The 19,066-nt window shown below is 37.2% G+C and overlaps 1 protein-coding gene across 1 annotated transcript in view; it reads right to left on the reverse strand.

Annotated features, from left to right (window-relative positions):
* Positions 1 to 19,066, reverse strand: part of PLA2R1 (phospholipase A2 receptor 1) — a gene marked incomplete at its 5' end in the record, with an annotated part of 121,411 nt that overhangs the window by 18,137 nt on the left and 84,208 nt on the right. The window contains 4 exon segments of the mRNA XM_082630323.1: positions 269 to 386; positions 8,122 to 8,261; positions 9,809 to 9,912; positions 17,795 to 17,859. Coding sequence (XP_082486449.1) covers positions 269 to 386; positions 8,122 to 8,261; positions 9,809 to 9,912; positions 17,795 to 17,859 — 427 coding nt within the window.

Raw genomic sequence — 19,066 nt, forward strand, 5'->3', positions numbered from 1 at the left:
GCCGATCATAAATATATCCTTATTCTTTCCACTACGCCTCATGAGACAAAAGGCTCCAAAAAAATCAGCAGTTTGTAAACAATGGAGTGTACTAACTTTTACAGATGTCATGATATAAACCTTATAGGTCAAACTGAAAACTTACGTGTCACCAGCAATATAATACTTAAAATGTTGATTTGGAAATGTTAGTATTTTGGAGGAATATTTTAACAGACGCTTGAGTAAAAATGGTGATTTTTGCCTGATTGAACATTGAGTACTCTACCTTGTTCCACCTCATTTTCAATGGCAACAAGTGTCCCCCCTTCTTCAACACAAAAATCTTGAGCAGATGTCCAGTTCTTCCAATCGCTTGGGTCCTTGGGGATTTTCATCAAAAGGCACTATAAAAATGTCCAAAAAAGCATTCATTTCCATATTTTTCTAAATGAATTAAAAGTTTCCTAAAGATACTGAGGACCAGCTTTGAAATTTTTTATAATTTTCTTGCACAGAAATGACTCTTTTTTCTTTTTTTTTTTCCCCAGCTGCTCCAAAGGTGTGAAAGAAAAGCGAAGAGGACCAGCTTTCAGGGTGAGTCAGTGCCTTTTGTGCATTTGCATCAGGCCGGAACAGAGGCAAGGATGTGTTTTGTCATGCAGGATGTCAGAACGATGTCTTCAGCTCAATGAAAAATAGCATTCCTTCTAAAAAGGAGCCAGCCTGACTGCAAAGTTTACAGTGGAGGATTTAATCTTTAAAATATTTCTTTTGGTGGCAGTTAATAGATTTGTTCAATTTTATTTACAAATACACTTCCTCACTTTAAGTGAGAGAGGAATATTGAGGTATCAAACCACATCAGGTATTTAAATTCACTAAATACTTGGAGTCAGCCATGTGGTCCAAAAGTCAAGGAGGAAGAGCCAGAAAAGAAAAAAATGAGCCCAGTGGGAAGAAAAGCAAGGGAGGACCAAGGAAACCTAGGAAGGAGAAACAAAGGGGAGGGGTGCCAACAATGTCAAGAGGAACACAAAAAAGAAGGCTGTGGGGTTTGGCAGTGAGAGTTGATTTTCACTCAAGAGAGAATCATGTCTATGGCGTGGCAGGGGTTACTCATTATGGGATGAGAAATATGGAATGGTAACTGCTAGGCAGATCAGGCAAGTTGAAGAAAATCACCCCCTCACCAAGTTCAGTGAAATTTAACCATGTTAGTTGGGCTATATGGAGTCAGGGGAGAGGGAAAGATAGAAGAGAAAGGCTGTAACCGATCAGGCAAAGTTCCAGAGAAGTCAAGAGAGACTTTATGCCAAAAATATTCCATGTGGATTATTCTCTCATTAATGAACATAGCCAACCCTGGTCATTGATAGGTTTGATCTTGAGATCTGCCACTGAGAGAATCCCAGCTACAAGATTATTCTAGGCTAATGTGGCAACCTCCATGCCACGTGAGAGCGCATCCTTCTGCATCCTTCTTTAATTTCTAAGTTTATCAGTCCCCCATCCCTTCCCTACTGTCATAGACTCCTTACAAAGCAGAGGGACTAAGTGTTACTCCTCTTTGAACAGCAAAACAAACAACGTCCTCAGTAAATATTTATGCAACAAAGTAAAAGCCAATAGACCCTGAAATGATTGTCAAATGACATTCTCAGGATTCTAGATTTAGTCCAGTGGTTCTCAAACAAGGCCATTTTGCTGCTCAGGTGATATCTTCATAATGTCTAGAGACATTTTGGTTGTCACAGTTCAAGGGGGGAGGGGGTGATGACTGCTATTGTCAGTTAGTGAGTTGAGACCAGGGATGCTGCTAAACATTCTATAATGCACCGGTCAGTCCCTCACAACACGGAACTATCCAGCCCCTAATGTCAATACTGCTCAGGTAATTCTTTTCAGAACCCAATTCCGAACATGTCACCCTTCAGGGATTTTCCACTGTTCTTAGGATAAAAACCAGGAACTCTGATCTAGCCTGAATTTGAGTTGCCAACTAAGAAAGGAAGTACATTTTCTCTTCTTCTGATCCCCTTTACCTTATTTGCTTCACAAAGAAATAGAATTGGCTTTAAAGGGTTTTAGTTTTATAACAACTATCCTTTTATCAATTTCCTTTCATTCTGCCTCTTTCCTCTAATTACAAATTCCAAAGAGTGGCACATACTAATTATTAGGAAGTCTTATCATTTAATGCGAATTCACCTGTGTTCAGATAGTTGCACTAATGAACCATTCATAAATACCAATGAACCTCACTGTTTCATTTAGCTCAATAAATCTCTCCAGAAAACACATACACACATACCCCCGCTTCCCACCCAGCCCCCCTCACACACACCCTGTGTGCCTCAGCCAGGATTTACCAGCTTGAGTATGGGAGTGTAGACCCCCATTGCCACAACTTCATTGTTTCTAAAAATATAACATGTTTAATAACACACTTTGAAATTGTGTCAGTAATTAAAGCAAAGTAGCAAGATGGAGTATAACACCCTTAATTTTAAAGTGTTTATTTACTTACTGATTTGCAAAATGTGATCAAGTTTAATGCATCTCTGATTATTACTGTGAATTAAGGATACCTTACTGTATTCCAAACGAGTTTTGAATATAAAACTCTTGTCTCAAAGTCATTTCCAGTTCAATACTTGAAAATGGAATTCATGATCTTCCTCCCAAATCTGGTCCTTTTTCAGTGTTCTTACTGACATTGAATGGCATAGTCAGTCATGCATTTACCTAAATCTGAAACCTGAGTGTCTTCTCACCCTTCAGTCACCTTCATCACCCCTTCGGTCCTACCATTTGGACATCTCATTTCTGAGACCTTCACCACCCTCCCTATTCCCACCACCCCACAGTCTCTGCCACCATCATCTTAGCCCAAAGGACTTATCTCTTGCTTGGACTATTGCAATATCTTTCTAACTGCTCTTACTTTCCTCAACCTCGCCTTCCTCCAATCTATCTTTGGTACTGAAGCCTGAATGATTCTTTTCAAAACTCAATCCCGATGATCATGTCCCTCTTTAGTTAAAACCCTTCAGGGTTTCCTATTGCTCTTAGGATAAAAACCAGAAACTCTAACACAATAATCGCCCTTGCCTACTTCTTTTGTCTCACTTTCTACATTCTAGTTCTCTAAGCTTCTTTTACTTCAATATGTCACATTCCTTCTCACCACAGGTCCTTAGTACATGTAGTCTCCCCTACTTTTAATGCTTCCTGTCCTTCTGACCACCTCAGTCAGGTCCTCCTGTTATATACTTTTATGGAACTGTGTAACTCTCCATCGCTTGTGTCACAGTTGTAAATTAGAGTTATTTTCCTGATTGATTTGCTAATGTTTTCTCCCCCTCTAGTCTGTAAACTCCCAAAGAGAAGGGATTATATTTGTTTTCCTCACCATTGAGTCGCCAATATCCAGCATAGTTAAATGCAATGAATGAATAAAGTGCTAAGAATTTGAATAATTTAAAAGAGGAGAGAGTGTTTTTTTTTTAAAGGAAAACTATGTCGTGCATGAAACCAAATATTGGCTAATCCAAAATTAGATGGTGCAAAGCAGCCATCAGCACTAAATCCAGGTCCCTGAATAAAAATGTATAAGTAGAAGCACAAGAGTTAATCTAATATACACACAGAATTTCTTCCTCTTACATACAACTCTGCTGTGACAAGTATCTTAGATGACTCACTCTTCCTGGGGTAATCCCTGGTCAAGCCTCTTTTACATCATCAAACATGGGGAAAATAATTTAAGAGAAATGAGAAAAGACACTTAACTTCTGGTATCCCAGTTTTGAAACTCTTAAAGGTTAAGAGTCAACCAAGTGGGATTTTTTTCTTAGAAATAACCAATGAAAATTTGTCCTAGGAAGTTGACAAACAAGAAACAAAGTTTAGTGGAACATAATACATTGACGCTTATTCATAATTCTGAAGTGAGTAATGTCTGTCGTTGCTATCTCCCAGTTTTCCTTCTGTAGCTTTTTTTTTGTTAGTCAGAACTATGCCCACTGGGCTTTCCACTCCTCTCAACTATGAACCCTCCTATTCCCACCTTTTCTAATGATCTGATAAACCCACTTATCCCAAAGTGTAGGTGACAGATGAGGCCATCTCAGAAATATTTCCCTTAAAAAATGTAATGGAAAGTGTTAAGGCAAAGGAATGAGACTCCAGTGGTGGGATTTTAGCCATTAATTTGCAGGGGAGAGCACTGTGGGTGGGGAGACACACTTGGGGACCCTGAAATCTCACTCTGTAAAAGGTCACCCTCTCATGAAGCCTGCTGTGACCCTATCCTTAGTAATCAAATCCTCTGAATGATTAGAAGATTAAGTTGTGTAACTGTTGCATTGCTGGGCAATTATTGGCTGCACATTAGAATAACCGAGGGAGCTCTTAAAAAATACTGATGCCTGGATCCCATGCAGATCAATTAAATCAGAATCTTTAGGATGTCACCTGCACCTTGATATTTTTAGAAATTCACCTGATGATTCTAAATACTTGATCAGGGCTGTGAACCACTAATCTAGCTACTAGTTATCAATAAAAATTAAAAATACCCTCTGAGCTACATGAAGATGTTTTAATCCTGCTCCATAGTTAGCCTCAGAAAGCCCTTCTCCTCTCATGTGTGTGTCTGTGCTTTACTCATGCCCCTTCTTATTCTTTCAAAGGAAGCATTCACTTGCTCTTTTGCCCTGGGTCTGCTGCACCATCACCATTACCATGCCCATATGTGTACATACTCCCCATGTTTACACAGGAGGAAACATGGAATAGAGCTAAGCTGTGTAGATAAGAAAGTTTAAGGAAAGGACAATGGCCAAGGGTAAACCAAAAACAACCATTGTAAGTTTCTAAGAATTATTTCTCTAATGCCAAGGGTATGACTTGTCATGAATTTCCTTAAAATATTCTTTTTTATACATGGGATGTACTTGTTTTAATAGTTGTGAAAAACTATCAGGTACAAGAATTAACTAAAAATGAATCAAAACCTAAATATAAGAGCTAAAACCATAAAGCTCTTAGAAGAAAACATGAGGTAAATATTTGTGAACTTGGATTTAGCAACATATTCTTAGATATGGCACCAAAAGCATGAGCAACAGAAGAAAAATTAGAGAAATTGAACTTCATTAAAATTAAAAACTTCTACACATCAAAGGACATTATCAATAAAGTAAAAAGACAACCTAAAGAATGAGAGAAAATACCTACAAAACATATATCTGATAAGGGTTTTATATCTGGATTATATAAAGAACTCCTACAACTCAATAACAAAAAGACAAATAACCCAAATAAAAAAGTGGGCAAAGGAGTCAAATAGACATTTTTCCAAAGACAATATACAAATGGTCAATAAGCACATGAGAAGATGCTCAACATCATTAGTCATTAGGGAAATGCAAACCAAAACCAAATCTAGTGAGATAACACTAGACTCTAGTGTTGGCAGTAATCAAAAAGACAGGTGACAAGTGTTGTCAAAAAAAAATAATAAAACAACTGTTGTCAAGGATGAGGAAAAATTGCTAGCATACACTGTTGGCAGGATTGTAAAATGGTTCAGCCACTGTGGAAAACAGTTTGCTCATTCTTCAAAAAGTTAAACATAGAATTAGCATATGATATAGCAATTCCACTCCTAGGTGTATACCCCAAAGAAGTGAAAGCAGGGACTCCAACAGATACTTGTATGCCAATGTTCATAGCCGATTTATTCACAATAGCTAAAAAGTGGAAATAACCAAAGTCCATCAACAGATGAATGGATAAACAAAATGTGGCATGGAATATTATTCAGTCATAAAAAGGAATGAAGTTCTGATACATGCTATATCATGGGTAAACTTTGAAAACATTATGCTAAGTGAAATAAGCCAGCCACAAAAGGAAAATATTGTATGAGTTCATTTATATTAATTATCTAGAATAGGCAAATTCATAGAGATGGAAAACAGATTAGAGCTTACTGTGGGCTAGAGGGGATGGGGAATAGAGAGCTATTGCTTAACCAATTACAGAGTTTCTGTCTGGGATGATGATAAGTTTTAGAAATAGAAGTGGTTGTTGAATAACATTGTGAATGTAATTAATGCCACTGAATTGTACACTTGTAAATGGTTTAAATGACATATTTTATGTTATACATATTTTACCACAATAAAAAGCTAATTGTCAAAGGTGTTAATAAAAACCTTAGTTATACTCAAGTTCTATTGAATATTTGCTATGTTTGTCATATTGAAATGTATAAGTAATTTACAACTGGTAGAAAGAGTTTATGGTTTGAGAAAATAAGAAGCAGACTGAAGGTATCAACTATTAAAAATAGTGTCTCAATACTATATAACATTTTAGAGAATGACTATATTATTTTAGAAAATATTTCACAGTGCCCCCGGACTGATTGTGTCATAGGGCTAAGGTGATTGGTAATTCTTAAGTTCTTATGTGAAATGGCAGCTGTAGGAAAGGGACAAGACTCAGGGTCAAAAAACTTAAGGTTGATTCTCAGCCTGACACTTATTCGCTGTAAGTTTCAGAAAAACCACACAATTTTATTAGACTCAGTCTTCTCATAGGTAAGATGGGATAACAATTCTGTGTATTTTAAAAATTCAATAAAACAAGAAATATATATATATTCATTATATATATATATTCATTATATATATATTTATATATTCATTATATATATATGAAATTGCCAGCAGAAACAGTTAGCTACATGGTAGAAGAAACCCAAATGTCCATCAATGGATAAATGGAAAAACAAAATGTGTTATGTACATATAATGGAATATTATTCAGTCTTAAAAAGGAAGAAAATTCTGACACATGCTACAACATGGGTGAGCCTGGAGGACACTGTGCTAAGTGAAATAAGCCAGTTACAAAAGGACAAGTACTGCATGATTCCACTTACATGTGGTGTCTGAAATAGTCAAATTAATAGAGACAAAGTAGAATAGTGGTTGCCAGGGGCTGTGGGGAGGGAGAATGAGGGGTTGTTGTTTAATGGGTTTAGAGTTTCAGTTTTACAAGATGAAAAATGTTTGCAGAGTCATTGCACAGTAGTGTGATTATACTTAACACTACTGCACTATACATTTAAAAATGGTCAAGATGGTAAATTCTATATTATGTGAATATTACCACAATTAAAAATATCAGTGCCAAATATGTAGTGGGTGCTCAATAAATGTGTATTAAGTCCAAATGGCCCCATTTCACAAATTAACAGTGAGAGGAAGATCACAAGGGAGGCAATGCCCTACCAATGTAACTAAACACATAGACTGAAAATTGTCCATGATGGAGGAGCAATTTCATGCTAGCATATGAAATTATGACACAGTTTGAGTTTTTAATTATCAAAGAGTTAAACATTTATAATTTGAGATACATTTTAATTACTTCCACCTAAGGCTTATAAAGTTATTTTATTTTAAAACATAAGGAGTGGATGGGAAGTCTCAGCCGTAATTGGAGACAGTATCAGAAATAATAAATCTAGTTTACATTATCCCCACTGGCCATTTAGAAGAAAATCCAATTCTGCATGGAAGTGCCGGCTATATGATGCTCAAGACAAAGTTGACGGAGCTACGTTATTAGTCAGGCAATTGACAAGGCGGATAGAGCTCTATGAGGGCTCCAGGCAGGAAAGACACAAAAGAAGAAGACACAGTCTGGGCCCTCTGGAGCTGACAGCTCATTTGGGAACAGGGCCTAGATACACATGCCCCCCCCCACACACATGCCCACACACACACACATGCCCACACACACGCCCACACACATGTGCACGCTCCCACATCCCACCTAATGAAACAGTCATACAGCGCAATGAATGACAATGTCAGTAGCAAAAACTGAGTACACAATATGAAGGGTGGTGTCAAGGCTGTTTTTGACAAAACCTTTTAATTTCAAGAGATCTGTCCCTAAAGAGAAAACTTCTCAAATCTCTTGAAAATTGTGACAAAAAAATTCCAGGTCCAATGGACAACTCATAGTTTTTCAAAGCCACACCTGCTTTTTGATTACTTTCTAAAATTAAAACCTACAAAAGAGAAAACAAAAGCAACTTTTTGAAAACAAGTTTACCTTATAGTCAAAATATAACCATCCTTTGGGACATGTTCCATGTTTTTTTGGTGTATCTTTCTCTTTCTCTATGATCCAAAACTTTTTTCGCTTACAGATGCTAGGCATAGAAACTGAACACTCTTCACTAGCCCAGAGTCCTGGAAGAGAAAATGGTTAGAAATGACCAGAAACAATGGTGACTCTGTAGGCATTCTCTATTGGTCACTGTTTTTTTTTTATGACTGCTGTGGTTTACCAGACTTTGTTAAATCTAGAAATTGAACTAAATTTAACTACTAATCATAGAGTTCTCTAGTGACAAGAGCTAACTGGGCAAGGTGCCAAATCAGTAATTCTAATTTAAGAGTGTAGAAAGTTTGCAAATGCAAAAGAAAAAAAAAATCTAAACAAATACTGCGATTGCAATCACAAAACTGATGAAAGTTTTAAGAATATTTGACTTGGTTAGCCAAAGAATACTTTGTAGAGTAATATTTTTGACTTAAAGTATTCAACCTCAAGATAAAAAAATTCTAAAACAATAGATGATCATTTCTACTTTATAATTATTAAAAATATAATAATTAAAAAAATAACTCAGGAACTTCTAAGGAAGAAGCACTTCTGAACCCTGACCCTTAAACAAAACACACACACTTAGAGACATGCCCTCAGGAATATATCCCAAAGTCCTCAGTCTCTTGGAAAATGTTCTTTTAGTTAGAAGAGCTATATTTTCAGAGTAAAGGTTATAGAATGCATTTCATTAGCATTCAAGTTACAAATTCCAGAATAGGGCAAGGATGCATGTAAATTGCAAGGGCAGATTCAGTTTTCTAGTGTGAGGGGTATAAGCCAAAAAGATATTGGCATTCTGAAGGAGGGGCCAGAATGCTATTTTCAATGCCGATTAGCTGCTATTCTTCCAGAATCACAAATAGCCTTTCTGTAGGCTGTTGTGACACCTGCTGGCAAAAGCGAGCTGATTAACAACATGGTTTTTCCTCTCTTAACTTTCTCTGCAGCTGCCCTTACATCAGAGATTGTTTTCCATGTTTATCCCTCTCCTGACTTGGGAGAATCTGTTAGAGTCAGGGACATCATTACCTTTTATTGGATAGAAACAGTGGGATGGATATGAGTGGACAATCAACCCCAATAACACTGTATTGATGAATAGAATTAAAAAACCCATCTGAAATGTGCATGTACTTCTAAATCCAACTGGCAAAGAGTTGGTGTTCTAAGGCAGGCAGCAATTAATGCCTGGTGTTAAAAAAAAGAACACTGAATTCAATGAAAATTTTTCTTAAATGGGAAAATGAAAGTAAATTTCAGAGGTTAAAGTTCTGACCAATTATAAACTGGATACTACGAAGAGATTTTTAAAAATGGGCCCATGTTGAAATTTCATAGTTTGTCAGGCAATTTTTAACCCATTTCAGTGGACCCATTTTTGGTAGTTTTGGTCCAAGAGGAAGGACTTATCTGGCTGTAAATTATTTTCAAGAACGTGAGTGCATGGAATAAACTGTAGGAATGGTCATCCTTAAGACTTAAGACTTACAAAATTAAACACACTCAGTTGAAAAGCAAAATAACCAAACAAAACCTTCTCACTGAACTAATGCAATGAAAAGGAGACTTCAAGTCTTCTGAAAATTATGTTTGTATTGTAAACCCAAAAGTGGATGAACAAAATAACCTGTTATGGATGAAATGAAGCCACATCTCTGGCTCTGATTAATCATGGATTCTTCTTTTCCTTTGTCCCAGTTCTGGTATATTACTGGTGATCCATCTCTCCAGCTGCAGAAAAATTAAAAAATTAAAGGTCTTCTCTCATTCTGCATGGTCAATCTCCAACACCATTTTTGGAGTTCTGGGATATGGACTGAAGACATAATATTTTATTAAATTAAAAAAAATTCATGTCTGTGGTTAGGGAAATGAAAATTTATAAGTTAAAGATAACGTTTGAAGGCTATTCAACAATTCTTTAAAATTTAATTTAATTTTATTTTTATACAGCAGGTTCTTATTAGTCATCCATTTTATACACATCAGTGTATACATGTCAATCCCAATCTCCCAATTCATCACACCACCACCACCACCACCTCTGCCATTTCCCCCCCTTGGTTTCCATATGTTTGTTTTCTACATCTGTGTCTTTATTTCTGCCCTGGAAACTGGTTCACCTGTACCATTTTTTAGGTTCCACATGTATGTGTTAATATACGATATTTGTTTTTCTCTTTCTGACTTATGTCACTCTGTATGACAGTCTCTAGATGCATCCACGTCTCTACAAATGACCCAATTTCATTCCTTTCTATGGCTGAGTAATATTCTATTGTATATATGTACCACATCTTTATCCATTTGTCTGTCGATGGACATTTAGGTTTCTTCCATGACCTGGCTATTGTCAATAGTGCTGCAATGAACATTGGGGTGAATGTGTCTTTTTGAATTATGGTTTTCTCAGGGTATATGCCCAGTAGTGGGATTGCTGGGTCATATGGTAGTTCTATGTTTAGTTTTTTAAGGAACCTCCATACTGTTCTCCATACTGGCTATATCAATTTACGTTCCCACCAACAGTGCAAGAGGATTCTCTTTTCTCCACACCCTCTCCAGAACTTGTTGTTTGTAGATTTTCTGATGATGCCCATTCTAATTGGTGTGAGGTGATACCTCACTGTAGTTTTGATTTGCATTTCTCTAATAATTAGTGACGTTGAGCAGCTTTTCATGTGCTTCTTGGCCACCTGTATGTCTTCTTTGGAGAAATGTCTATTTAGGTCTTCTGCCCATTTTTGGATTGGGTTATGTGTTTTTTTAATATTGAGCTGCATGAGCTGTTTATATATTTTGGAGATTAATCCTTTTTCCATTGATTTGTTAGCAAATATTTTTGCCCATTCTGAGGATTGTCTTTTCGTCTTGTTTATGGTTTCCTTTGCTGTGCAAAAGCTTTGAAGTTTCATTAGGTCCCATTTGTTTATTTATTTTTTTATTTCCATTACTCTAGGAGGTGGATCAAAAAAGATCTTGCTGTGATTTATGTCAAAAAGTGTTCTTCCTATGTTTCCTTCTAAGAGTTTTATAGTGTCCGGTCTTATATTTAGGTCTCGAATCCATTCTGAGTATATTTTTGTGTATGGTGTTAAGGAGTGTTCTAATTTCATTCTTTTACATGTAGCTGTCCAGTTTTCCCAGCACCACTTATTGAAGAGACTGCCTTTTCTCCATTGTATATCCTTGCCTCCTTTGTCATAGATTAGTTGACCATAGGTGCGTGGGTTTATCTCTGGGCTTTCTATCCTGTTCCATTGATCTATATTTCTGTTTTTGTGCCAGTACCATATTGTCTTTTTTTAAATTAGTTTCTGCTTTATAACAAAGTGAATCAGTCATACATACACATCTGTTCCCATATCCCTTCCCTCTTGCGTCTCCCTCCTTCCCACCCTCCCTATCCCACCCCTCCAGGCGGTCACAAAGCACCGAGCTGATCTCCCTGTGCTATGCGGCTGCTTCCCACTAGCTATCTACCTTACGTTTGGTACTGTATATATGTCCATGCCTCTCTTTTGCTTTGTCACAGCTTACCCTTCCCCCTCCCCATATCCTCAAGTCCATTCTCAAGTAGGTCTGTGTCTTTATTCCCGTTTTACCCCTAGGTTCTTCATGACATTTTTTTTCTTAAATTCCATATATATGTGTTAGCATACAGTATTTGTCTTTCTCTTTCTGACTTACTTCACTCTGTATGACAGACTCTAGGTCTATCCACCTCATTACAAATAGCTCAATTTCATTTCTTTTTATGGCTGAGTAATATTCCATTGTATATATGTGCCACATCTTCTTTATCCATTCATCCGATGATGGACACTTAGGTTGTTTCCATGTCCGGGCTATTGTGAATAGAGCTGCAATGAACATTTTGGTACATGTCTCTTTTTGAATTATGGTTTTCTCAGGGTATATGCCTAGTAGTGGGATTGCTGGGTCATATGGTAGTTCTACTTGTAGTTTTTAAAGGAATCCCCTTACTCTTCTCCATAGTGGCTGTACCAATTCACATTCCCACCAGCAGTGCAAGAGTGTTCCCTTTTCTCCACACCCTCTCCAGCATTTATTGTTTCTAGATTTTTTGATGATGGCCATTCTGACTGGTGTGAGATGATATCTCATTGTAGTTTTGATTTGCATTTCTCTAATGATTAATGATGTTGAGCATTCTTTCATGTGTTTGTTGGCAGTCTGTATGTCTTCTTTGGAGAAATGTTTATTTAGGTCTTCTACCCATTTTTGGATTGGGTTTTTTGTTTTTTTGTTATTGAGCTGCATGAGCTGCTTATAAATTTTGGAGATTAATCCTTTGTCAGTTGCTTCATTTGCAAATGTTTTCTCCCATTCTGAGGGTTGTCTTTTGGTCTTGTTTATGGTTTCCTTTGCTGTGCAAAAGCTTTGAAGTTTCATTAGGTCCCATTTGTTTATTTTTGTTTTAATTTCCATTTCTCTAGGAGGTGGGTCAAAAAGGATCTTGCTGTGATTTATGTCATAGAGTGTTCTGCCTATGTTTTCCTCTAAGAATTTGATAGTTTCTGGCCTTACATTTAGGTCTTTAATCCATTTTGAGCTTATTTTTGTGTATGGTGTTAGGGAGTGATCTAATCTCATACTTTTGCATATACCTGTCCAGTTTTCCCAGCACCACTAATTGAAGAGGCTGTCCTTTCTCCACTGTACATTCCTGCCTCCTTTATCAAAGATAAGGTGACCATATGTGCATGGGTTTATCTCTGGGCTTTCTATCCTGTTCCATTGATCTATCTTTCTGTTTTTGTGCCAGTACCACACTGTCTTGATTATTGTAGCCTTGTAGTATAGTCTGAAGTCAGGGAGTCTGATTCCTCCAGCTCCGTTTTTTTCCCTCAAGACTGCTTTGGCTGTTCGGGGTCCTTTGTGTCTCCATACAAATTTTAAGATTTTTTGTTCTAGTTCTGTAAAAAATGCCATTGGTAATTTGATAGGGATTGCATTGAATCTGTAGATTGCTTTGGGTAGTAGAGTCATTTTCACAATATTGGTTCTTCCAATCCAAGAACATGGTATATCTCTCCATCTGTTGGTTTCATCTTTAATTTCTTTCATCAGTGTCTTATAGTTTTCTGCATAAAGGTCTTTTGTCTCCCTATGTAGGTTTATTCCTAGGTATTTAATTCTTTTTGTTGCAAGTGTTGAGTGTTTCCTTAATTTCTCTTTCAGATTTTCATCATTAGTGTATAGGAATGCAAGAGACTTCTGTGCATTAATTTTGTATCCTGCTACTTTACCAAATTCATTAATTAGCTCTAGTAGTTTTCTGGTGGCATCTTTAGGATTCTCTATGTATAGTATCATGTCATCTGCAGACAGTGACAGTTTTACTTCTCTTTTCCCATTTGTATTCCTTTTATTTCTTTTTCTTCTCTGAGTGCTGTGGCTAGGACTTCCAAAACTGTGTTAAATAATAGTGGTGAGAGTGGACATCCTTGTCTCGTTCCTGATCTTAGAGGAAATGCTTTGAGTTTTTCACCATTGAGAATGATGTTTGCTGTGGGTTTGTCGTATATGGCCTTTATTTTGTTGAAGTAGGTTCCCTCTATGCCCACTTCTTGGAGAGTTTTTATCATAAATTGGTGTTGAATTTTGTCAAAAGCTTTTTCTGCATCTATTGAGATGATCACATGGTTTTTATTCTTCAGTTTGTTAATATGGTGTATCACATTGATTGATTTGCGTATATTGAGGAACCCTTGCATCTCTGGGGTAAATCCCACTTGATCATAGTGTATGATCCTTTTCATGTGTTGTGGGATTCTGTTTGCTAGTATTTTATTGAGGATTTTTGCATCTATATTCATTAGTGATATTGGTCTGTAATTTTCTTTTATTGTAGTATCTTTGTCTGGTTTTGGTAGCAGGGTGATGGTGGCCTCATAGAATGAGTTTGGGAGTTTTCCTTCCTGTGTCATTTTTTGGAAGAGTTTGAGAAGGATGGGTGTTAGCTCTTCTCTAAATGTTTGATAGAATTCACCTGTGAAGCCATCTGGTCCTGGACTTTTGTTTGTTGGAAGATTTTTAATCACAGTTTCAATTTCAGTGCTTGTGATTGGTCTGTTCATATTTTCTATTTCTTCCTGGTTCAGTCTTGGAAGGTTATACCTTTCTAAGAATTTGTCCATTTCTTCCAGGTTGTCCATTTTATTGGCATAGAGTTGCTTGTAATAGTCTCTTAGGATGCTTTGTATTTCTGCGGTGTCTGTTCTAACTTCTTTTTCATTTCTAATTTTATTGATTTGAGTCCTCTCACTCTTTTTTCTTGATGAGTCTGGCTAATGGTTTATCAATTTTGTTTATCTTCTCAAAGAACCAGCTTCTAGTTTTATTGATCTTTGCTATTGTTTTCTTTGTTTCTATTTCATTTATTTCCTCTCTCATGTTTATGATTTCTTTCCTTCTACCAACTTTCGGGTTTTTTTTGTTCTTCTTTCTCTAGTTCCTTAGGTGTAAAGTTAGATAGTTTATTTGAGATTTTTCTTGTTTCTTGAGGTAGGCTTGTATAGCTATATACTTCCCTCTTCGAGCTGCTTTTGCTGCATCCCATAGGTTTTGGATCATCGTGTTTTCATTGTCATTTGTCTCTAGGTGTTTTTTGATTTCCTGTTTGATTTCTTCAGTGATCTCTTGGTTATTTAGTAACATATTGTTTAGCCTCCATGTGTTTGTGTTTTTTTCATTTTTTTCCCTGTAATTGATTTCTAATCTCATAACATTGTGGTCAGAAAAGATGCTTGATATGATTTCAATTTTCTTAAATTTATTGAGGCTTGATTTGTGACCCAAGATGTGATCTATCCTGGAGAATGTTCTGTATGCACTTGAGAAGAAAGTGTAATCTGCTGGTTTTGGATGGAATGTGCTATAAATATCAATTAAATCTATCTGGTCTATTGGGTCACTTAAAGCTTGTGTTTCCTTATTAATTTTCTGTTTGGATGATCTGTCCATTGGTGTAAGTGAGATGTTAAGGTCCCCCACTATTACTGTGTTACTTTCAATTTCCTCTTTTATTGCTGTTAGCATTTGCCTTATGTATTGAGGTGCTCCTATGTTGGGTGCATATATATTTATAATTGTTATATCTTCTTCCTGGATTGATCCCTTGATCATTATGTAGTGTCCTCCCTTGTCTCTTGTAACATTCTTTATTTTAAAGTCTATTTTATCTGATATGAGTATTGCTATTCCAGTTTTCTTTTGATTTCCATTTGCATGGAATATCTTTTTCCATCCCCTCTCTTTCAGTCTGTGTGTGTCCCTAGGACTGAAGTGGGTCTCTTGTAGACAGCATATATATGGGTCTTGTTTTTGTATCCATTCAGCGAGCTGGTGTCTTTTGGTTGGAGCATTTAATCCATTTTTGTTTAAGGTAATTACTGATATGTATGTTCCTATGACCATTTTCTTAATTGTTTTCGGTTTGTTTTGTAGGTCCTTTTCTTCTCTTGTTTTTCCCACTTAGAGAAGTTCCTTTAGCATTTGTTGTAGGGCTGGTTTGGTGGTGCTGAATTCTCTTAGCTTTGGCTTGTCTGTAAAGCTTTTGATTTCTCCATCAAATCTGAATGAGATCCTTGCTGGGTAGAGTAATCTTGGCTGTAGGTTCTTCTCTTTCATCACTTTAAGTATATCATGCCATTCCCTTCTGGCCTGTAGAGTTTCTGCTGAGAAATCAGCTGTTAACCTTATGGGAGTTCCCTTGTATGTTGTTATTTTTCCCTTGCTGCTTTCAATAATTTTTCTTTGTCTTTAATTTTTGCCAATTTGATTACTATGTGTCTCTCATGTTTCTCCTTGGGTTTTTCCTGTATGGGACTCTCTGTGCTTCCTGGACTTGGGTGGCTATTTCCTTTCCCATGTTAGGGACGTTTTCAACTATAATCTTTTCAAATATTTTCTCGGGTCCTTTCTCTCTCTCTTCTCCTTCTGGGACCCCTAGAATGTGAATGTTGTTGCATTTAATATTGTCCCAGAGGTCTCTTAGGCTGTCTTCATTTCTTTCTTTTTTTTTTTTTTGCACAGGTCTCTCACCTTCGCGGCCTCTCTTGCTGCAGAGCACATGCTCCAGACGCGCACGCTCAGCAGCCGTGGCCCACAGGCCCAGCCGCTCCGTGGCATGTGGGATCTTCCCAGACTGGGGCACGAACCCACGTCCCCTGCATTGGCAGGCAGATTCCCAACCACTGTGCTACCAGGGAAGCTGTGTCTTCATTTCTTTTCATTCTTTATTCTTTTCCGCGGCAGTGAATTCCACCATTCTGTCTTCCAGGTCACTTATCCATTCTTCTGCCTCAGTTATTCTGCTATTGATTCCTTCTAGTGTAGTTTTCATTTCAATTATTGTATTGTTCATCTCTGTTTGTTTGTTCTTTAATTCTTCTAGATCTTTGTTAAACGTTTTTTGCATTTTCTCAATCTTTGCCTCCATTCTTTTTCCAAGGTCCTGGATCATCTTCACTATTATTATTCTGAATTCTTTTTCTGGAAGGTTGCCTATGTCCACTTCATTTAGTTGTTTTTCTGGGGTTTTATCTTGTTCCTTCATCTGGTACATAGCCCTCTGCCTTTTCATCTTGTGTATCTTTCTGTGAATGTGGTTTTTGTTCCACAGGCTGCAGGATTGTAGTTCTTCTTGCTTCTGCTGTCTTCCCTCTGGTGGATGAGGCTATCTAAGAGGCTTGTGCAAGTTTCCTGTTGGGAGGGACTGGTGGTGGGTAGAGCTGGCTGTTGCTCTGGTGGGCAGAGCTCAGTAAAACTTTAATCTGCTTGTCTGCTGATGGGTGGGGCTCGGTTCCCTCCCTGTTGGTTGTTTGGCCTGAGGTGACCCAACACTGTAGCCTATGTGGCTCTTTGGTGGGGCTAATTGTGGACTCTGGGAGGGCTGATGCCAAGGAGTAGTTCCCAGAACTTCTGCTGCCAGTGTCCTTGTCCTCACAGTGAGGCACAGCCACCCCCTACCTCTGCAGGAGACCCTCCAACACTAGCAGGTAGGTCTGGCTCAGTCTCCTATGGGGTCACTGCTCCTTCCCCTGGGTCCCAATGCACACACTACTTTGTGTGCGCCCTCCAAGAGTGAAGTCTCTGTTTCCTCCAGTCCTGTCGGTGTCCTGCAATCAAATCCCTCTAGCCTTCAAAGTCTGATTCTCTAAGAATTCCCCCCGCTCTGTTGCTGGACCCCCATGTTCGGAAGCCTGACCCTTCACTCAGAACCTTCACTCCAGTGGGTGGATTTCTGTAGTATAACTGTTCTCCAGATTGTGAGTCCCCCACCCAGCAGTTATGGGATTTGATTTTATTGTGATTGCGCCCCTCCTACAGTCTCATTTTGGCTTCTCCTTTGTCTTTGGATGTGAGGTTTCTTTTTGGTGAGTTCCAGTGTTTTCCTGTTGATGATTGTTCAGCAATTTGTTGTGATTCTGGTGGTCTCGAAAGAGGGAGTGAGAGCATATCCTTCTACTGCACCATCTTAAACCAATCTCCTATTCAACAAGTTAATCACTAAGATCTAGTCCAATCATTCTGCAAATAAAAACCTGTTAAACAAAGTTAAATGCAAATTAATCTATGTCCATACCGAAATTCATCATTGGCTCTTTCTTCCCGAAGTCCAATCCACCAGTTTACACCATACTTTGATAGCTATTTAAAAAAGAGAGAGAGAATGTCAGCATTTATCCTACTTTTTTTCCCTTTTCACTATTAAGATTAATGGGGTCACTGTTAATAGCTTTCTATTCTTCAGTATTTTACCCAATTATCTAAAGGAGAGTACACTAAGGCCTAGCATCTTGAGAAGATCTGAAACTTCATTATTCTAAACCACTCCCTCCTCATTATGTAAGAAAATTGGAGTCAAATATTGAAAATTATTTTGGTTTCATACAACATGCCATAACTTTGTTACAATGTTTCCTATATATATTTAAAAGTAAATTATCTAACTCTCATAATAGGAATTTAAAAAGTAATATTGTAATGTAAAATAGAATGTGGATTCCTTTTTTGACTAAAAATTTAGTGGTTTATGTGCTCAGTGATTTATAGAAGTTTACCATATATGCCACCTACTTGAAAAATAATTCGAGGCACAAAGACCTCAATAGTAAAAATAATTTGTATTTTAGGCATTAGCCTGATTGGTAAGTTTTTAAACTAAGTATTAGCACCCTCCCCATTCAAATGGAAACTGCGTTATAGGACAAAATAATACGACAGTATTTCCAATGTTTGACAACTAGAAAATTATCCTTTATATATTTTATGAATTTACACCATTATTTATTACATAGATCCCAGTACAATAAACAATAAACTTGAAACACCATAGGCATGCACATGCATATGCACATTAGAGCAGATGTAATACTGGACTTATGACCCAGGAAATTGAAATTCCCTCTTTAACTATAAAAGAACAGGCATTAAGGATTTCTCTAAGGTCTTTAAATCAATATTCTTTATTGTGTGTGTGCTGTGTGTGAAATGTAACTTAATTTTTTATGCTAAAATCCTGTTAATTTGAAGGCATTGTACATTTAAATTTACACTTTCATTTCTTCTGTAAAGACTTGGGAATGCATTTTAAGATATATAAGTATTTTTTCCATGTGAATTTCAGGTCATCATACAACAGAACCTAATAGCTCTCTAACATTCTAATTTATACACAGGTATTTTTACTCCTTAATCAGTGTGGCTGTCTGCCATATCAGCAATTTGAGAATAATGCAAGATGGAGCAACTATAATTTTTGATCCCTGAGTTGTTGTTTCATGGACGTGTTCTTACATGCTGAATTTAGACTCCTATTGTCAGATTTGGGAATGGGTCCATGGAGACTGGCTTT

Source organism: Mesoplodon mirus (assembly GCF_964341445.2).
Source record: "Mesoplodon mirus genome assembly, chromosome: 8".
NCBI lineage: Eukaryota > Metazoa > Chordata > Mammalia > Artiodactyla > Ziphiidae > Mesoplodon > Mesoplodon mirus.